Source organism: Phytophthora ramorum, assembly GCF_020800215.1.
Source record: "Phytophthora ramorum isolate Pr-102 chromosome Unknown Phyram_PR-102_s0007, whole genome shotgun sequence".
Taxonomy (NCBI): Eukaryota; Oomycota; class Peronosporomycetes; order Peronosporales; family Peronosporaceae; genus Phytophthora; species Phytophthora ramorum.
In genome coordinates, this window is record NW_027150653.1 from 1178296 (window position 1) to 1193714 (window position 15419).

Here is a 15419-nt window from a genome sequence, read left to right on the forward strand (position 1 = left end):
CCAAGTGATTAAATATTTTCCAGTTTTGCCTAGTTTTGCTGGTTTCCTTCCTACCTGTGGCGCGTCAGGCGTGTTCTCCTTGCTCGTGTCTGTGTGGTCTTGTGTAGCTAAGTTAAGTTCGGGCTGACAAGCTGCCGCCTCCATGTCGTTCAGGTTGAAGCCTTCTACTCTCAGGTGACTTGGGAGGTGATCGCGACTGGGAATGTAAACGCGTGGAGGCCCCCCTCGCTGAATCCTGTTGTGAGTAATCTTCATTCCAACAGTACGGCCAAGTATCGCGAATATGTTGGATCTCTTCCTGAATGCTTCGAGTTTTGGTGTTGCTGTCTTTGCTCGACTGCTGTCGGTGTTGCTGCTGCTCCTCCTCTTGCCGACGTGATATATGGGACGAACGCGTGATGGAAGTCGCTGCTGACAACAGCGGCACTGGCCGCTTTCCTGATGGAGTCGTCTGCAAGACAACAAACAGAACCAGTCAGTTCATCGGACAAGCAATTGACTTACTGGATGCCTACAAATGCTTACCATGGGTCGCTGCGGGAGCCTAGCAGCTCGATTTTTCTCGGCTTCCTGCCACTGGCGAGTCACGAGCTGTTTACCAAGACGTCTAGGGCTCTGGCCGTCGTGATCATGCTCACGCAGCGACGGGAGGTCCGTTTTGCTAGGACTCGAAGTCTTTTGGGCGGCGCTGTCTGGACTTCCTGAAGGCTGAATGACACTGATTCGATGTTTACTTGCGGTGCGGCCTCGTTCCTTCTGCTCGCGCTTCTTCTGTTTCTCGTCAAGCATGTAGTACGATGGAAGTTCCATGCAAAGCTGGTCGCCCGCAACATGTGTGCGTCTGCCACATATCAAGCAGCAGTTCCCACTCAGTCGCATGAGTTTGCGTGTAATGGGGACACGCAAATTCGGGTATTGTAAAGCTTGCAAGATGCGAGTCTCGCGCCAAGCCTCACGAGCTTCAGCGATGGTTCGGAGCCGTCTTCGAGTCGAAACAATGTGAGATTTTAACTCCTTCCCACCAAAATGCAGCAGGAACAGTTTTCTCTGTCGAGTCCAAGTGAGTGACAAAAAGAGTGAGCCAAAGCGTAACGAGTACATAACCATCAAGCTGAAATGGCATGGTACCGTGAGAACAAGACAATCTACATCTGTAGTGGCGCGGATATCCACGGGACACAATGATATTTTCTTCTCAGCAGCGAGATATTCGCCAGCCACGTCGAACTTGCCCAAAAATGTCAGCTCGGCCGTGATGCTACGCTGCACGCCTCGCACCTCACCCATGCTACAAGAAGTACTTACGTGAGCCTTTGCAAGATCAAGCAGTAGAAGCGATTTGGGTATACCTCATCTCCGAGCTCTCATTTACGGTGAGATTCACGCTTTCCACCGCCTCGCCTCGCAAAAAGACAAAGAAGGAGTCTGCATCGGCACCTTTGCGCGTCAAATATTGCTGTATGCATCGACGGTCATAAATGAGTTGAGAAGGTAGGCTACAATATTCTGATGTTTGCTCAACGAACCCCGGCGGACACGTTGACAAGTTTCATGGAATTCACGATGTGCATGAGTTCTGCACATCATGAAAAAGCTAAGGTAAAAACTTAGGCATCCAACGCTACATGACAACGTACGCATCTTGGTCCAATTTTTGAAAATGAGCAAATGCTGAAAGAATGCGATGTTGTCGGTGATGGTACCCTGTCATAATACGGAAACGTCAAATAGTTAGGACAAGTTGTATATGAGCAGTGGAATTTCCGCGTTATACCTCGATGGTTTGGCTACGCGTCATGCGCATGTACGATGCAGCCGTGAGCACTATAAAATTTGCCATTTGTGCCTGCTGATCGACGATGACTGTTGCGCTACGCTTGGAGTCAGGCTCGATCAGGCAGAGCTCTCCGAAAGTTGCCCCAGGCGTTAGTGTTACTACTCTGTTGCCGTAGTTGATCGGCGCGTTTGCTGACTACGACAAGTAAATGATCCGTGAGCTACCAGGGGTAATTCGCTGAAGAGCGAATACAAGCCACTGTGAAACTCAACGCTTACGAGACGACGCATGCTGGAGGAAATAGAGCTTGAACGCATGAGCCGCTGGTGTTTAACTTGCTCGTCTGGACCGCGCACATATACTGACACTAGGCCACTCATGAGAATCTGCACACGATACTTGTAAGAAGAGACCGGATGCATAGGCCTTTGTGTGTGAGTACGACGGAACGTACGAAGCATGTGCTGCCCTTCTCGCCCTGGTTAACGACGACCTGGCCACTGTTGAGATGCAAAAACTCCATTTCCTTGCACAGCTTTTTCGCCGACACTTCGGACATTGTTGTGAAGAGTGAGCTGAGTTTTTCCTGGCTCATGAGCCACTGATATAGCATTTTCACGTGTACACAAGGCGCGGTCAAGGAATCTCTAGCAGTATAATGTGGAAAACAAGCAATTGATGGAGTATGAGGAAAGGATATCATTTTCGGAGCGGTCTTCAGGCGGCTTCTTCAGCATGCTGTAAACGAAGAAATGAGCGGCCAACACTCACAACGGCACCTATTACAACTTACTCAATGATGTGCTGGACCTTGGCCGTAATAGTCATAAGCGCCGGGCTTGGGATGATCTCGCGACGCAACGCACTCCATTTGCCTGCTTTCGCGAGTGAAACCTGCGGCACCGTCTGCCCTCCTTCTTTCTCCGGCGACGACGGCGCCTTCTCATTGTTTCCAGTCCATGCCGTCGATGTTCCAGGCGCGAGGCTGGCTACTCCTCCACCTCGGCGAGCTATCCGAGACAACCTCGACCCTCGCCCGGATGCACTTGCGAGAGTTGCATTGGAGTTAGAGTCTAAGGCCGGATTCGACGAGACTGGCGCTCCGGATGGCAACGCAGCCATTGCAAATGCGAAGTCAACAGCTCAACAGGGACGTGCAAACGCATGCACAATGCAACGAAGTACTATTCTCGGAAGCGTACGTTGATTTTTTTTGATAAACCTGTAGATGAAAAAGGTGCTACAAAAGCCAAGAAGCACGACAAGAGATAAGCCTATTGCACGGAGTACATCAAGTGATTATGAAGCTCCATCGTTTCTCTACTTTTTGCTAGCCTTGACCAACTTGTACGACTCGAGTCGAGAGGTCGGCAGGCCAGTGGCTGCGTATGAATTCTTCTCAGCACCACTCTTCTTCTTACTGCGACGTTTCTTCTTCTTCTCGGACTCGGGAGAGATCTTCTCCTCGGCAGATTCGGCATTTTCCTTCTTGACCTTCTTGCTATTAGGCTTGGATTCCGCCTCGTCCTCTTCTGGCTTCGCTTCCTCCCCCTCGACGGCCTTCTTCTTTTTGTTGCGTTTTCGTTTCTTCTTCGATTGCTCAGCTTCGCCATTCTGTGCTTCACTAGTTTCTGCAGCTTCCGTCGTGTGCTTGCGCCTACGGTTCTCCTCCCGGGCTTCGCGCACACTCTTCTTGAAGTTCTTAAGTCGCTGGCGGTCCACATTGTACTCCATGTCCGTGTACGGCGCCATGCGCTTGAGAGACACAAGCTGTTTGAGATCCTTGTCGTCGGCCGCCATAATCTCGTCTACAGTGAGACCGAAATCGTTGTTGAGGACCTGACGGTACTTGAAGCGACACTTAATATCGCCAATGAGGTCCTCGTAGTCGAGACCGTATAGCTCATCCAGGTATTTCTGCTTCTCGCGCTGCATCTCCTCCTTCGTCATCTTCTTAGACGGAGCTTCTTCCCCTTCCTCTCCATCCTGCTCCTCCTCGTCGTCCTCCTGTTCCTCAGCTTCCTCGATCATCTTAGATGTATTCTCTGGCGACTTCTCCTCCTCCTCTTCTGGGTCGACAGGCAGTCCAGCAAACAGCTCCTTGTCTTCTTCTTCATCCCACGTGGGCTTCTCCATATCGTCATCGTCCTCATCGTAATACTGCTCGTCGAAGACGGCCTGCATACGCTTGTCGTACTCCTCAGGGTCGAAATCGCCCTCTAAATCCTCCGGCTTCAGACCAACCGTGTTTTCATCCTCACCCATGAGGCGAGCCACCTTCTTCAGCTTGTGCTGAATCTCCGCCTGCTTGAGGTTCTTCAGACGACGGAGTTCTTCTTCCTTCTTCTGACGCTCCAAGGCCTTGCGCTCCTTACGCTCGGCACGTTTGCGCTTACGGGAGTCGTCCTCGCGACGTACCGTGTCTTCAATACGACGCGCATGCGTCTGGATAACACTACCACCCTGCTCCTCGAAGCGGAAGTTGTACGTGTGCTCAAAGTCCTCGGCCTTCTCCAGCTCTTCGGCATCCTCCTCGTCCTCCTTCACAATCTCATCATAATGAGGGACGACGTCCGTCTTGTCCTTCCAGCCTTCACTGCTCAAATAATGCTCCAAAAACTTCTCCGGGTTCACCTCGCCCTTCTTGAGCTTGGTTCCGTACTTATTCGTAAACGCCGCATAATCCTCCTCCTCCTCTTTCTGCTCTCCTTCCGTCTTCTTCCTCACGGAGAACAGTCCTCCATCCAAGTCCTCTCCCTGCTCACCCTCTTGCTCGTCACTGGCTCCGTCCTTCTCCTTCAGCGACGCCAAAAAGTCCTTCTTAATCTGCTCCTGCTCCTGGGCATAAGTCTGCACAGGTTCGCTGTCCTCTTCGTCCTCGCTGCCACTAACGTCGCCCGCGATCACCTGCTGCCGCACCAGGTCCTTGTAGTACAGCGGTGTTGAGCCCTTCTTCTTGCCCTTCTTGCTGCCTTCATCCTCACTCTCCACCTCCTTGAAGAAGGCAATGGACGAGTCATAGATGGCCGGGTCCTTCTTGCGGATGAGCTTGAGCGTCTTGGTAATATCCGAGTCCAGCTCTCGCGTGAGTTCCTCGCCGTCCTCGTCCTCCGTCTCCGAGTCCGACTCTTCGTCATCGTCGTCGTCCCAATTGGCGCCGCGCCGTTCGAGCGCCGTGAGCTCCTCCTTGCGCTTGCGCTCCTCGAAGGCCTGAGCGAACTTGTGGTTCACCTTCAGCTGCACCTCGGGACTGCTGGGAGACGCAGAGCGCTCAGATTTCGAGGATCCTTTGGTCACGAGCAACTCTTCATCGTGGTGGTGGTTGGATGCAGATGCAGGCACTGACTTGGACGCCTTGGAGCCCTTGCGAGAGCCCATGGTGCCGCGGCGATTGACACAGTAAGTGATGACGGATGGATGGACGTCCGATGAGGAGGTACTGTGGATAGCGACGTAAGTACGATTGATTGGGCGACCTTTCGTTTGGAGTACAGTACCCATTAAGTACGATTGTGGAGTTTGGCCAGGATTTCGGTGAAGATGGACGCTGTTGGACGCTTTTAGGGGTGGAAGCAAAAGAGCGTTGGATGATGCTAAGACATACACGTTTGCAGTCTTCGGTTGCAGAAGAGGGATGGGCGTGTGGAGTGTGGATCCCGAGTCTGCTCAATGGATCGTTCAGCAAGCAAGCTGCGATCGAATCGTCTCCGAGGCGATTGGTGCATGATCTCTGCAGGTTGGCTGCAGCTTGTATCTGCAATGCGCCACCGTATTAATACATGTAGCTGGATACGGTAGTCTCGGAGCGGCGGCAATTGCAGGTGCGCACTGCAGATTGCCAGCGGCAGCAGAAGCCACTTCAACATGAAGCGCGGCTAAGTGAGGGTCTTGAAACACGGCCCTGCGAAAATAGTCTAAATTTTTTGGGCAAGCCAATCCGCTTTGTTACACGCTTTGTTACTTTTCGGCGCGACGCAAACTGGTGGTGGAGGACGCTTGCAGAGGCTAACGCCGAGTTTTGCCTTCGCAGATAGCCCGAGAAACCAGGAAGGTGAGGACTCATCTAGCAAAGTCTCCGATGCTGATGCCAAGCCACAGTATCCTGATAGCAACAGTCTGCCGAGCGAGTCCGTTCACATGGATCCTAAAGGGACACACCTGGCCGCTTGGACATGTTCACTGCCAGCTTTTGCCAGCCCAGCCGCGGCGGTGTCCCATGCGACTGGATTTGACGCAAAAAAAAAACGCGTAGGGCAAATGCACGCCCTTATTCAAATACCCCGTCATATCCGCTCAGAGATACTCAAAGGGGAGATCATAATATATTGATATCTCCTTGTGCAATTCTTAATCCCTTTGAAATCGCTTCGTGTAATGTCGTACACATAACAAGAGATAGCACTGTACGCTTTTTCGGCCAAGTGCGCCAACACCAACCAACGCGGCCTTCTCTCTTGTGTTCGTAGCCCCTTTATGTCAAGGCCAAAAAGGGCCAAGGAGAAGGCCTGCAAAGTCCGACTTGCTCTGTTCTTTTCTCAGACGACACCAGGGAGAAGCGGAACCGCCCGGCCAGTCACTTTTTGCGAGGGACCAGCCGCAGATACCCCTCCAGCCATCATCACAGCACCACCAAGAAAGCAGCAGGACAGCAGCAGCAGCAACGACCGTGATCCCCCGGTCCGCCTAGGTAGATAGATGCCCATGATGCTGGACGACACGGCCGAGTCGAACGACGAGCGCGGGCGCGCCATCGTGCAGACGCTGGCGGTCGTCGTCGAGTCCATGGTGCACGCGAGCGACCGCATGCCGCTGGGCTACTACCACAAGACCAAGTTCGAGGCCTTCCGCGCGCCGGGCATATCAGTGCGCGACTACCTCACGCGCATCCACAAGTACGCGAGCTGCAGCCCGGAGTGCTTCGTGCTCGCGCTCGTGTACATGGACCGGCTGCATCAGATGCAAGGCTTCGTGCTCACGGAGCTCAACGTGCACCGCGTTGTCATCACAAGCGTCGTGCTGGCCGCCAAGTTTTTCGACGACCACTATTTCAACAACGCCTACTACGCCAAAGTGGGCGGTGTGCCCTGCCCCGAGATGAACGAGCTCGAGGTCGAGTACCTCCTGCTCATCAACTTCAGCCTCCACGTGAGCAGCGACACGTACGCGCGCTACTACAACGAGCTGGCCAACCATTACATGTACACGCGCGTGCGCAGCTCCTCGCTGCCCCACTCGCCGTACTACCAGCTACGCCACTTCGTGGCCGCCGACCCGCAACACGAAGGACAGCTCGTGTACGTGACCGAGAGTTACCCCAAGGCTCCCGCGCCGCAGGAGAATCGAAGCAGCCACCCGCTGCCGCTGCACCATACCCACCAGCCTCAGCAAATTGCGCCCATGCACCATCACCGCCGAACAGTAGAAGACGGCGAGAACGGTGTCATGGCCACGGCTGCAGGCGCCGCAACGGTGCCCAGCAACGGCACCGGCATCGCCTGCACAAAATCGAGTCGGGCGTCTGGGCAGAAGAGGAGGAGCGCCGTCGCGCTCGGGGTGAACGCGTAACATACCAGTCCAAGCCGCAGCGCCGAGATCCTGGCTGCTGCTTGGTTGTAAGAGAGGCGGAGACACCCCAGGAGCGACACCACCAACACACAAAAACACCATAATTTTGACGCGATGCGAGCGGGCTGAGAGCTGGACAGTCGGCAAGGCCTGGAGAAGGAACACCACAATCTCGGAGCATCAAGTGGACGGCCGATCGTTGCAGCAATCCGTTAGGCGCGCTGAGAGGCGGTACCCCTAGTCCAAAGGTAGCAGGTGGGCCGCGCGCGCCTCTGCGCGGATTGGTCGTTCGTCAGCTCCCCGTACGCTTTAGCTTGCACTTCCTGCTCGCCTCCGTCCCCATTCGCCCCTCGTTTAATATAGTCCTGGCTGTAGGTCAGTCAATAGTCTCCCGATAGTATTAGCTGCTAGTCAAAGTCACCCAGGTTGCTTTCGCTTGCGCGTTTTTCGTCACCCTCTCTGGGTGCGGTGCGAGCATCTTTGTAATCTAGACTCGGGTTCTTTGAAAAACATTGTTCACAATGGCAATAACGTTAGCACACTCTACTCTGCATGCTCGTAGCAGGATGAAAAGCGAAGGAACTGCCTACCATTTATACTGATGTACGATGCTGCAATGCTGCAATGTGATGAAGATCTATTGAGTTCCGGAGCAGCTCCACCACATCCCGCTCGCAGCTATTTTACTTGCGCTTCCAGTACGTGCCGTCAGACACCCCCCACTGGAACTTGCGTTCGTGCTCGCGAATCATGAACGGGTAATCCTGGCGCTCGAGCAGCTCGAAGTCCTGCGACAGAAGCTTCTCGATCACGCTGAAGCTGTCCACGGGCTTGCCATTAGCGTCACGCACGCCGCCAATCCACTTGTCCTTGGTGGTGTACTCCTCCAGCCACGAGTACGGGCTCACGAGCGCGAGGATGCCACCCGAGTTAATGAACCCGCCAATCTCAGTCAAAAACTTCTTAGGCTCCGGCAGGCGGCACAACAGGTTGGTGGCGAACACCGCATCGAACTTTCCTGCAGCGATCAAAGGCTTTCAGCATCTCAATGCTGCCCATTCTCAGCGAGTACATACCTAGTGAGGGGGAGAGGTTGCAGGCATCTCCCTGCTGGAACACGACGTTGGCCGGCTTGGCACCTTCAGGCAGCTTGGCACGACGCACCTCATGGACGTCCCCCTGGATGTGCGCCTCGTACTGCATCTCGCCACGCTCCTTCATTTGCTTGGCCGCATTCACAAAGTGCTGCGAGAAATCGATGCCCACCGCCTGCAAAGAAACCAATTGCATCCGTCAGCGTCACCTACAGTCCAGCACTAACGTTAGACCTGCCGTACTTCGTCGTAGTACTTGCTCAGCTCGAAGGTAGCGCGGCCAACCGCGCAGCCAATGTCCATTGCGCGTCCGTGCTGACTGACGGGCGTCAATTTGGCACAGCGCTCCACGGTGCGCGGCAGGAACTCGAGTGCGTCCATGGGCGCGAAGCTGTAGGGCAGAACGGCGGACGGCTCGCCTGGTGGAAGGACACACTTTCAGCAGACCCTAAAAGGATATAAGGATACAGAGGCAGTGCGCACCGTAGTGGAACTGTAGATATTCCTGCACGGCGCGCTCAGACTCGTAGATGGCCGAGCCGCTGGCGGTGGTGCTGCGGACAACGGGGGCCATGGCTGTCAGATCGGGTTGTGGCAAGCGGATACCGACAGGTCAATGCCGCGATTTGGTTTATCGATCCCGTATTTAGAGTTGAAGCCACGTAATCGGAATTAACCGGCGTTCTGCGGTGAGACCCCGCTTAAGTGCGAGTGGCGCATGGATTTCTCGAGTTGAACCTTGGTGGCAATCCGTCGGCGTATCGCCTGCCGAAAATGCCAGGCGGAACATTGGCGACGGGGGGGGGGGGGGGGGGGGGGCGACACCACGATGCCAAAGACCCGCGGCGCCCCAAGCAGGCGGAATACGCACGGGCGACGAAGACCGTGACGGTATCGGCTGTCGCAAGGAATTGCCCAGCGTTCGATTGTGGACTTGACTTGGATTCAGTATACCTTCTCCCGTTTATTTTTACGCACGTAATTACAAGTCCACACCCCTGTCATTATTGATTCCCAGAAACTGAAACCCTGTCTATCTGCTTTTATGTACGTTTTACCCTTAACTTGCGCACATATATATCATCTGCTATCGATCTCTCTATAGCGATGAGAAAATATTCCCTTCCAAACAAGAAATATCGATAATGAGAGATTTGTCCAGCCGAAAATTACCTATTTCGGCTCTAAATCGCGCTGTCTCTCCTTGGCCTGCGAGCCGTCGCCCCCCTGTTTCTTTCTTCCCAGCCAGCATAAGTTAGTGCGCGCCTCTCCTCCGAGCTCGTAAGTACCGCGCGGATTCCTCTCTCGGTGCGGCTACAGGGCGCCCCACGCACCGCGCTACAGCTCTGCGTCTGCGTCTGCATCTGCGTCTGTGCCTGCCCTCCACGCTGGCCGCCCTGCCGCACCCAACGCGCCCCTCTCGGAGCTTCACTAACTTTTCCCCGTCCTATTACCGCGTGCAGCCTCTTTTTCCCCAGTTTTCGCCTTCCCACCCCGACTGAAGGATGTCCCACCCCCGTGAGAGCGCGCTGGAGCTGCGAGTCGGCAAGAAGTTCCGCCTGGGCCGCAAGATCGGCAGTGGCTCTTTCGGTGACATCTACCTGGGCACCAACATGACGTCGGGCGAGGAGGTCGGCATCAAACTCGAGTCTGTCAAGAGCAAGCACCCACAGCTGCTCTACGAGTCCAAGATCTACAAGATCCTCAACGGCGGACGTACGTGCATGTAGCCTCCTTCCTCCCTCGTTTTATACCTGGGTTGACTATGAAACGGGAGTGATGGTCACTGACATTTTTTCTGTTATGTTGCTTCTTTTTTCTGTTGTGTTGCTGCAGTGGGCGTCCCGAGCCTGCGGTGGTTCGGCGTCGAAGGCGAGTACAATGTCATGGTGATCGATCTGTTGGGTCCGTCGCTCGAGGACCTGTTCAACTACTGCGGCCGCCGCTTCCAGCTCAAAACGGTGCTCATGATCGCTGACCAGCTGCTGTGCCGTCTAGAGTACTGCCACTCAAAGAACTTCATCCACCGTGATGTCAAGCCCGACAACTTCCTCATTGGCCTGGGCAAGCGCGCCCAGATCGTGCACGTCATCGACTTTGGGCTGGCCAAGAAGTACCGCGATCCCAAGACGCACCAGCACATTCCCTACCGTGAGAACAAGAACCTCACGGGCACGGCTCGGTACGCCTCCATCAACACCCACGTGGGCATTGAGCAGAGTCGCCGTGATGACCTTGAGTCTCTGGGCTACGTCTACATGTACTTCATCCGCGGCAGCCTGCCGTGGCAGGGCCTCAAGGCCAACACGAAGAAGCAGAAGTACGAGAAGATTATGGAGAAGAAGATGAACACCCCCATCGAGGTGCTTTGCAAGGGCTACCCGGCTGAGTTCCGTGCCTACTTCGAGTACTGCCGTGCGCTGCGCTTCGATGACAAGCCCGACTACGCCTACCTCAAGCGCCTGTTCAAGGAACTCTTTTTCCGCAAGGGTTTCCAGTTCGACGCCATGTTCGACTGGACGGTGCTCAACTTGCGCAGCGGCCGCCGGGAGCGTGGCACCAGCGGCGAGGGCGAGCGCAGCGCTCGTGCCGACCCGCGCCAGGAGGCTGCCCGCGATGGCCGCCAGATCGCGTCGCAGGGTCGCGTGTACGTTCGTGACGAGGCGAAGGAGGGCGATGCTCAACTGCAGGCGCAGCAGTCGTACCGCTCGGCGGGCTACCGTGACGACCGGCAAGTGGCCATGGACGCGGGCTACCCCGCCCCTCGCGTGGCAACCGGCGCCAGCCGTGACGCCATTGGCGAGGCCAAGCCGATGAGCCGACAGCGCTACTGAATGTAGCGATCTGTCGAGGAGCATGTTGTGTTGTCGCCGCTGAGTTCTTGGCGGTGACTGCCACAACGCCGCTCCACGTCTGATGTGTCTTCCGTGAATTGTCTTTTGGTTGCAAGACTGTTGACTTTTACCATAGAAGACCGCGAACTGAACGATAATGCGAACAAAAACGAACTGGAAACTGCTGAAGAACACGACGAGGAGTGATGACGATGATGAGCGAGCGACCCGAGGAAGCACGAACATACCCCAAGAAAAAAATGACGAAGGAGAGGAGGACAAACGAAGAGACCTGACGGCCGCTCACGGGAATGGAAGATGAAGGATCAGACGGCAACGTCGGACGACCTGAGGACTTTGTAGTTGTAGTGAGGAGGAAGAAGAAGAGAGAAGAGAAAGCAAGAGGATGAAATGGCTGCGGCCACGAAGCGCCCATTTAGTCCGCTTGAGGTGGAAGCAGGATGATGCCAGGCCCTCCACGATCGCGGCGAAGATAGCTGCGGTTGGTCTTTGACGGTTGCGGTCGGGTGACACGCAATGACGCGAGGCTTGGCCTAACGTGTGCGCTCAACGTAGCCCTTGGCAACTTTGGACTTGATTTTTCATTTCATTTGTGTCTGATAAGAATAAATTTACCACCAGTAACGCCTGCTAGTGTTCGTGTTCGTGGTCACTAGTGAAGCTCGGATTGAGGACAACGGAACTGCGTCTCCGTTCTGGGCGAGGAATCAGGTCGGTGTCGATGAAATGGGCGGCACTGCGACGACGCACGCGGCGATATAACGTGTTCTTCGTACGAGCGGTGATGATGCGGTCAGTTTCTTCGAACAGGTAGTCGCCGAGACTGTAGATCGGGATGCCCATGTCCTGGATAGTTCTCATGCGATTGAAGTGGCGGTAAACGCTCGAATTGACCTGCCGCTCGCGCTCAGAGCGGATATCGAAGATGAACGGAACCAAATGCTGCTGGAAGATGTCCACCTCGTTCTTGAAGGTGTGGAAGCGAATGAGGTCCTTCTGCTTGCGGACCATTTCATCGGAGATGTTTGCTAGCCCCATCCGATAGGCAGCGTCATCCAATTGCCGCTTTTCAGCGTTTTCAGTCGACTCGAGATTCTGCACAGCACAAGGAAAGCTGAGCAACTGAATCCTGCTGATCATCATTTCTCGGACAACGTACCATCGCTGCAGTTTGTTCCAATAAGTCTTGATAGGCTCGGACGACGGGCTTAGCATTGAGTCTGTCCGCACGACTCCAACCTCCTTTGGCTATCTGCTCCAGAACGAGTTACTGGTTTAGCAACAATCGCAGTTTGCTACGTATGGTGCTGTGAATTTTACCTTCAGTGCATGCTTCGGAGCAGCAATCTGTTGGGGCCTTGGCGGGGACTTTGGAAGGATCGGAATGCTAGGCTTGAACGAGTCACGGTCACGCACAAGCCACGGCACTTTCACAGGACGAATAGGACCGATGGAGATCTTCGGCGGTGCCATCGGAGGAGCTGGGCGATGGGGTTGTTGGTTCTTCTGATCACGTTGTTGTCTGGGGCGGTGAATCTCCATAGGCGTCGTCACCGGCGTTGTCGCGTTCCATGGACTGACTGCAGTCGATCGAAAATACTGGTGAAGCACAACATGAGCAACAGTATGCGCTTAGCAAGCTCATCAGTAGACGCATCAGCATGGCCTCAGAACCCACGTCAAGTTGCGCATCGTCAACACCTTCGCTTTCTCGACTCGACGAATGCCGGCGCGAACTTGGCCGACCTGTCATTTCCGACGCCACGTGATCTACGAAAGCTAATAGCTCCAGCTTCCACCCACAGACCCAGACAAGCTCTTCCATCGGTAAATATATATCCGAGATATCTAAGCAAGCACCTATTTTTACAAGGAGATCCACGCCAAGGTGGAGATCCTTCAAGACAAAATTTGAGGCAAGACGAAAGCATCTTCAACTCACAAAGTCGGCAAACCCAGCAAACCACCAAACTGTTACGCCTTGCTCCTCACGCTGTGTTCAAAGCAATGTAGATTTAAAGTATACAACAAAGCTACCCGATGTGCATCACGCTGCAGCTCTAACGTCGATTCCACATCTGTGCGTCGACAGTCTACAGGTCGTCCATGTTGACGCTGGGCTTCGGGTGTGCCGGCGTGTACGCCTCAACGGCCTTGCCAGCGCCCTGCATGGCTTCATTTTGTGTGTACTGCTTCTGCGCCACGTCTTTCAGTCTCCGCTTGTGCACCTTGGTCTTGAGATGCACGTCCCGCGTCTTAGCGTCGATAAAGTGGCGACCGCACGGCGTGCAATAGAACTGACCCAGACTACATAATAGAAATTGCAACTGTTAGTAATTGACAAATAACACAATTGCAGCAATTGTCACGTACCCAGGTAGGTCCTCGTCCTCCTCGAACGCCATGTTCTTGCCCGTCATTTTCTCCACAGACAGGTCATCCTGGATCTGGTCGATGTCGCGCGAGCGGTTCTTGGTGGCGTGACCGCGCTTGTACTGCTTCTTCTTGGCGTGCGCGCGCGCTCTGCCTGCTCCCGATCGTCCGGTGCCCATGTTTGTCCTTGGTCGCGAGTGGTGCAGTGGTTTGTATGGGGATTTAGAGACGAGCGATTGGATGGGAGCAACAAGGTTACTAACTGATGCATAGCGTGTTAACAGTTAGGGTCTGCACACGTCGCAGATTTTGGCTCAGTAGAGGAACGACTTGTGCGTCAATTCGAGGCGGACGTCGTCCTTGAGCGATTGGAAGATGGACGGGAATGCCATCACGTCGCGAGGGTTCGTGTCCACCCACAACTTGTTGAAGCGAGTGAAGATCGTAGCTGGAGATATAGGAGATCAAAGGTTAGTGGCTCAACATAAAGAACAGTAGGTCTTGTAAACGCACCATAGACGTCGTGGAGCTGCTTCAGGCCAGAGTTCACATCATCATCCTCACCACTTCCAGCAAGACGGTAAAGCTTGATGTCCAACAGACGCTCGTCAATCAACTCAACCATGAACGCCGTGACGTTGATGCCCGTCACAGCGAACGGGTACCAGCGCGTCGGATGGTTCGACTCCTCCAAGGCCCTGGAAACAATAAACTCAGCACGACTATGGATATGGTAACAAGGAAGCTTGTCTCACCGTTGAGCCTCGACTTCATAGTCTTTCGTGAAGTGGTTGAGCTGGACCAGCGAGAAGAGGCCCATACCTCTGAAGTCCGACATGGGGTCGGTTCCTATTGACAAGCAAGGGAAACAACCACTGCTTAAGCAAAGCGACACCTTAAACCCTGCAGCCGGCAATTATTACCTTGGAAGCCGATCTCGCCCCATTCCTTCGTGATACGTCCACCTTCACGGCGTACATTGGGCTTCAAGTTCATCCACAGTTGCTCCAGCATCTCCTACAACGCACACAAGACTGTTAAACACACCAACAACTTTATGCACTAATACAAAACCGACCTCATGCTTCTGGTTCGACGAGCTGTACCCTACGTTCTTGAGTGCATGCACACGCGCATACACTTTGTTCACAAAATCGCAGCGCTGTAGACATGAGCGCACGTTGGTCATCAACCTAACAACACGACAAACCTTATCAATGACCCCACTCCCAACCCAACCCAATATCAAACCCACGTTGCATCCTTCTCGTCCAGCTTCGCTCTCGTCGCCACGTCATGCAGTGTTGCGTCCACCTAATAAACTAACCGTCAGCACAGACCTTGGAATCCCTCGCAACACGCCCCCACGCACCGGAAACGGCTCGTTATCAAACACCACGTTGCAGGTTTGCACCATCTGCGCAGAAAGCGCCAGCTCCGTCCGGAAGCGCACGATGCGCTTCTCCTCGTCCACGCCCGCGCCCGTGGGGCAGCACAGACGCTGCCACTCGTTCTGGCCGTAGAAAACGTGCCCTGCAGTTGCCACTTAACCGTTAGGGCGCGAAATTTTAGCCAGAGAGAGAGAAAATCACCACACACAGATGGTGATCTTGACCCAGCGCCAAATGCGCACCACGACCGTCTCGTTGGCCACCGCGGCGCGACGCACACGAGGACCCGCCGACATGATCAGATGAAGAATGATACGAATGTTCCAGTTATGCATTGAGAAGGTTAATAACCGTTTTAGAAATG

At 54.4% G+C, this 15419-nt stretch overlaps 9 protein-coding genes across 9 annotated transcripts; 2 read left to right on the forward strand and 7 right to left on the reverse strand.

Annotated features, from left to right (window-relative positions):
- Positions 1-112: 112 nt before the first annotated feature.
- On the reverse strand, positions 113-2336 carry KRP23_8338 (cGMP-dependent protein kinase; the record flags this gene model as incomplete). Its single annotated transcript, XM_067893764.1, has 9 exons — positions 113-451; positions 526-1047; positions 1129-1288; positions 1350-1456; positions 1527-1576; positions 1638-1704; positions 1775-1972; positions 2056-2163; positions 2232-2336. 9 exons carry the CDS (start codon positions 2334-2336, stop codon positions 113-115), a joined length of 1656 nt encoding a protein of 551 aa, XP_067743263.1.
- Positions 2337-2424: 88 nt separating this feature from the next.
- KRP23_8339 (uncharacterized protein) lies at positions 2425-2899 on the reverse strand (the record flags this gene model as incomplete). The annotated part of the gene is made up of 2 exons (XM_067893765.1): positions 2425-2515; positions 2571-2899. The coding sequence occupies 2 exons, from the start codon at positions 2897-2899 to the stop codon at positions 2425-2427; spliced, it is 420 nt and encodes a 139-aa protein (XP_067743264.1).
- Positions 2900-3097: 198 nt separating this feature from the next.
- Positions 3098-5155, reverse strand: KRP23_8340 (Protein kri1; the record flags this gene model as incomplete). Its single annotated transcript, XM_067893766.1, has 1 exon — positions 3098-5155. One exon carries the CDS (start codon positions 5153-5155, stop codon positions 3098-3100), a length of 2058 nt encoding a protein of 685 aa, XP_067743265.1.
- Positions 5156-6472: 1317 nt separating this feature from the next.
- KRP23_8341 (Cyclin-U4-1) lies at positions 6473-7342 on the forward strand (the record flags this gene model as incomplete). The annotated part of the gene is made up of 1 exon (XM_067893768.1): positions 6473-7342. One exon carries the CDS (start codon positions 6473-6475, stop codon positions 7340-7342), a length of 870 nt encoding a protein of 289 aa, XP_067743266.1.
- Positions 7343-8025: 683 nt separating this feature from the next.
- KRP23_8342 (uncharacterized protein) lies at positions 8026-9010 on the reverse strand (the record flags this gene model as incomplete). The annotated part of the gene is made up of 4 exons (XM_067893769.1): positions 8026-8360; positions 8419-8611; positions 8680-8855; positions 8920-9010. 4 exons carry the CDS (start codon positions 9008-9010, stop codon positions 8026-8028), a joined length of 795 nt encoding a protein of 264 aa, XP_067743267.1.
- Positions 9011-9941: 931 nt separating this feature from the next.
- KRP23_8343 (Casein kinase I) lies at positions 9942-11270 on the forward strand (the record flags this gene model as incomplete). Its single annotated transcript, XM_067893770.1, has 2 exons — positions 9942-10152; positions 10273-11270. 2 exons carry the CDS (start codon positions 9942-9944, stop codon positions 11268-11270), a joined length of 1209 nt encoding a protein of 402 aa, XP_067743268.1.
- Positions 11271-11921: 651 nt separating this feature from the next.
- On the reverse strand, positions 11922-12764 carry KRP23_8344 (uncharacterized protein; the record flags this gene model as incomplete). Its single annotated transcript, XM_067893771.1, has 3 exons — positions 11922-12386; positions 12451-12543; positions 12612-12764. The coding sequence occupies 3 exons, from the start codon at positions 12762-12764 to the stop codon at positions 11922-11924; spliced, it is 711 nt and encodes a 236-aa protein (XP_067743269.1).
- Positions 12765-13384: 620 nt separating this feature from the next.
- Positions 13385-13843, reverse strand: KRP23_8345 (Zinc finger protein 593-like protein; the record flags this gene model as incomplete). Its single annotated transcript, XM_067893772.1, has 2 exons — positions 13385-13598; positions 13665-13843. 2 exons carry the CDS (start codon positions 13841-13843, stop codon positions 13385-13387), a joined length of 393 nt encoding a protein of 130 aa, XP_067743270.1.
- Positions 13844-13978: 135 nt separating this feature from the next.
- Positions 13979-15351, reverse strand: KRP23_8346 (ELMO domain-containing protein 2; the record flags this gene model as incomplete). The annotated part of the gene is made up of 8 exons (XM_067893773.1): positions 13979-14112; positions 14178-14362; positions 14420-14513; positions 14588-14681; positions 14743-14857; positions 14920-14978; positions 15037-15197; positions 15264-15351. 8 exons carry the CDS (start codon positions 15349-15351, stop codon positions 13979-13981), a joined length of 930 nt encoding a protein of 309 aa, XP_067743271.1.
- Positions 15352-15419: the final 68 nt, after the last annotated feature.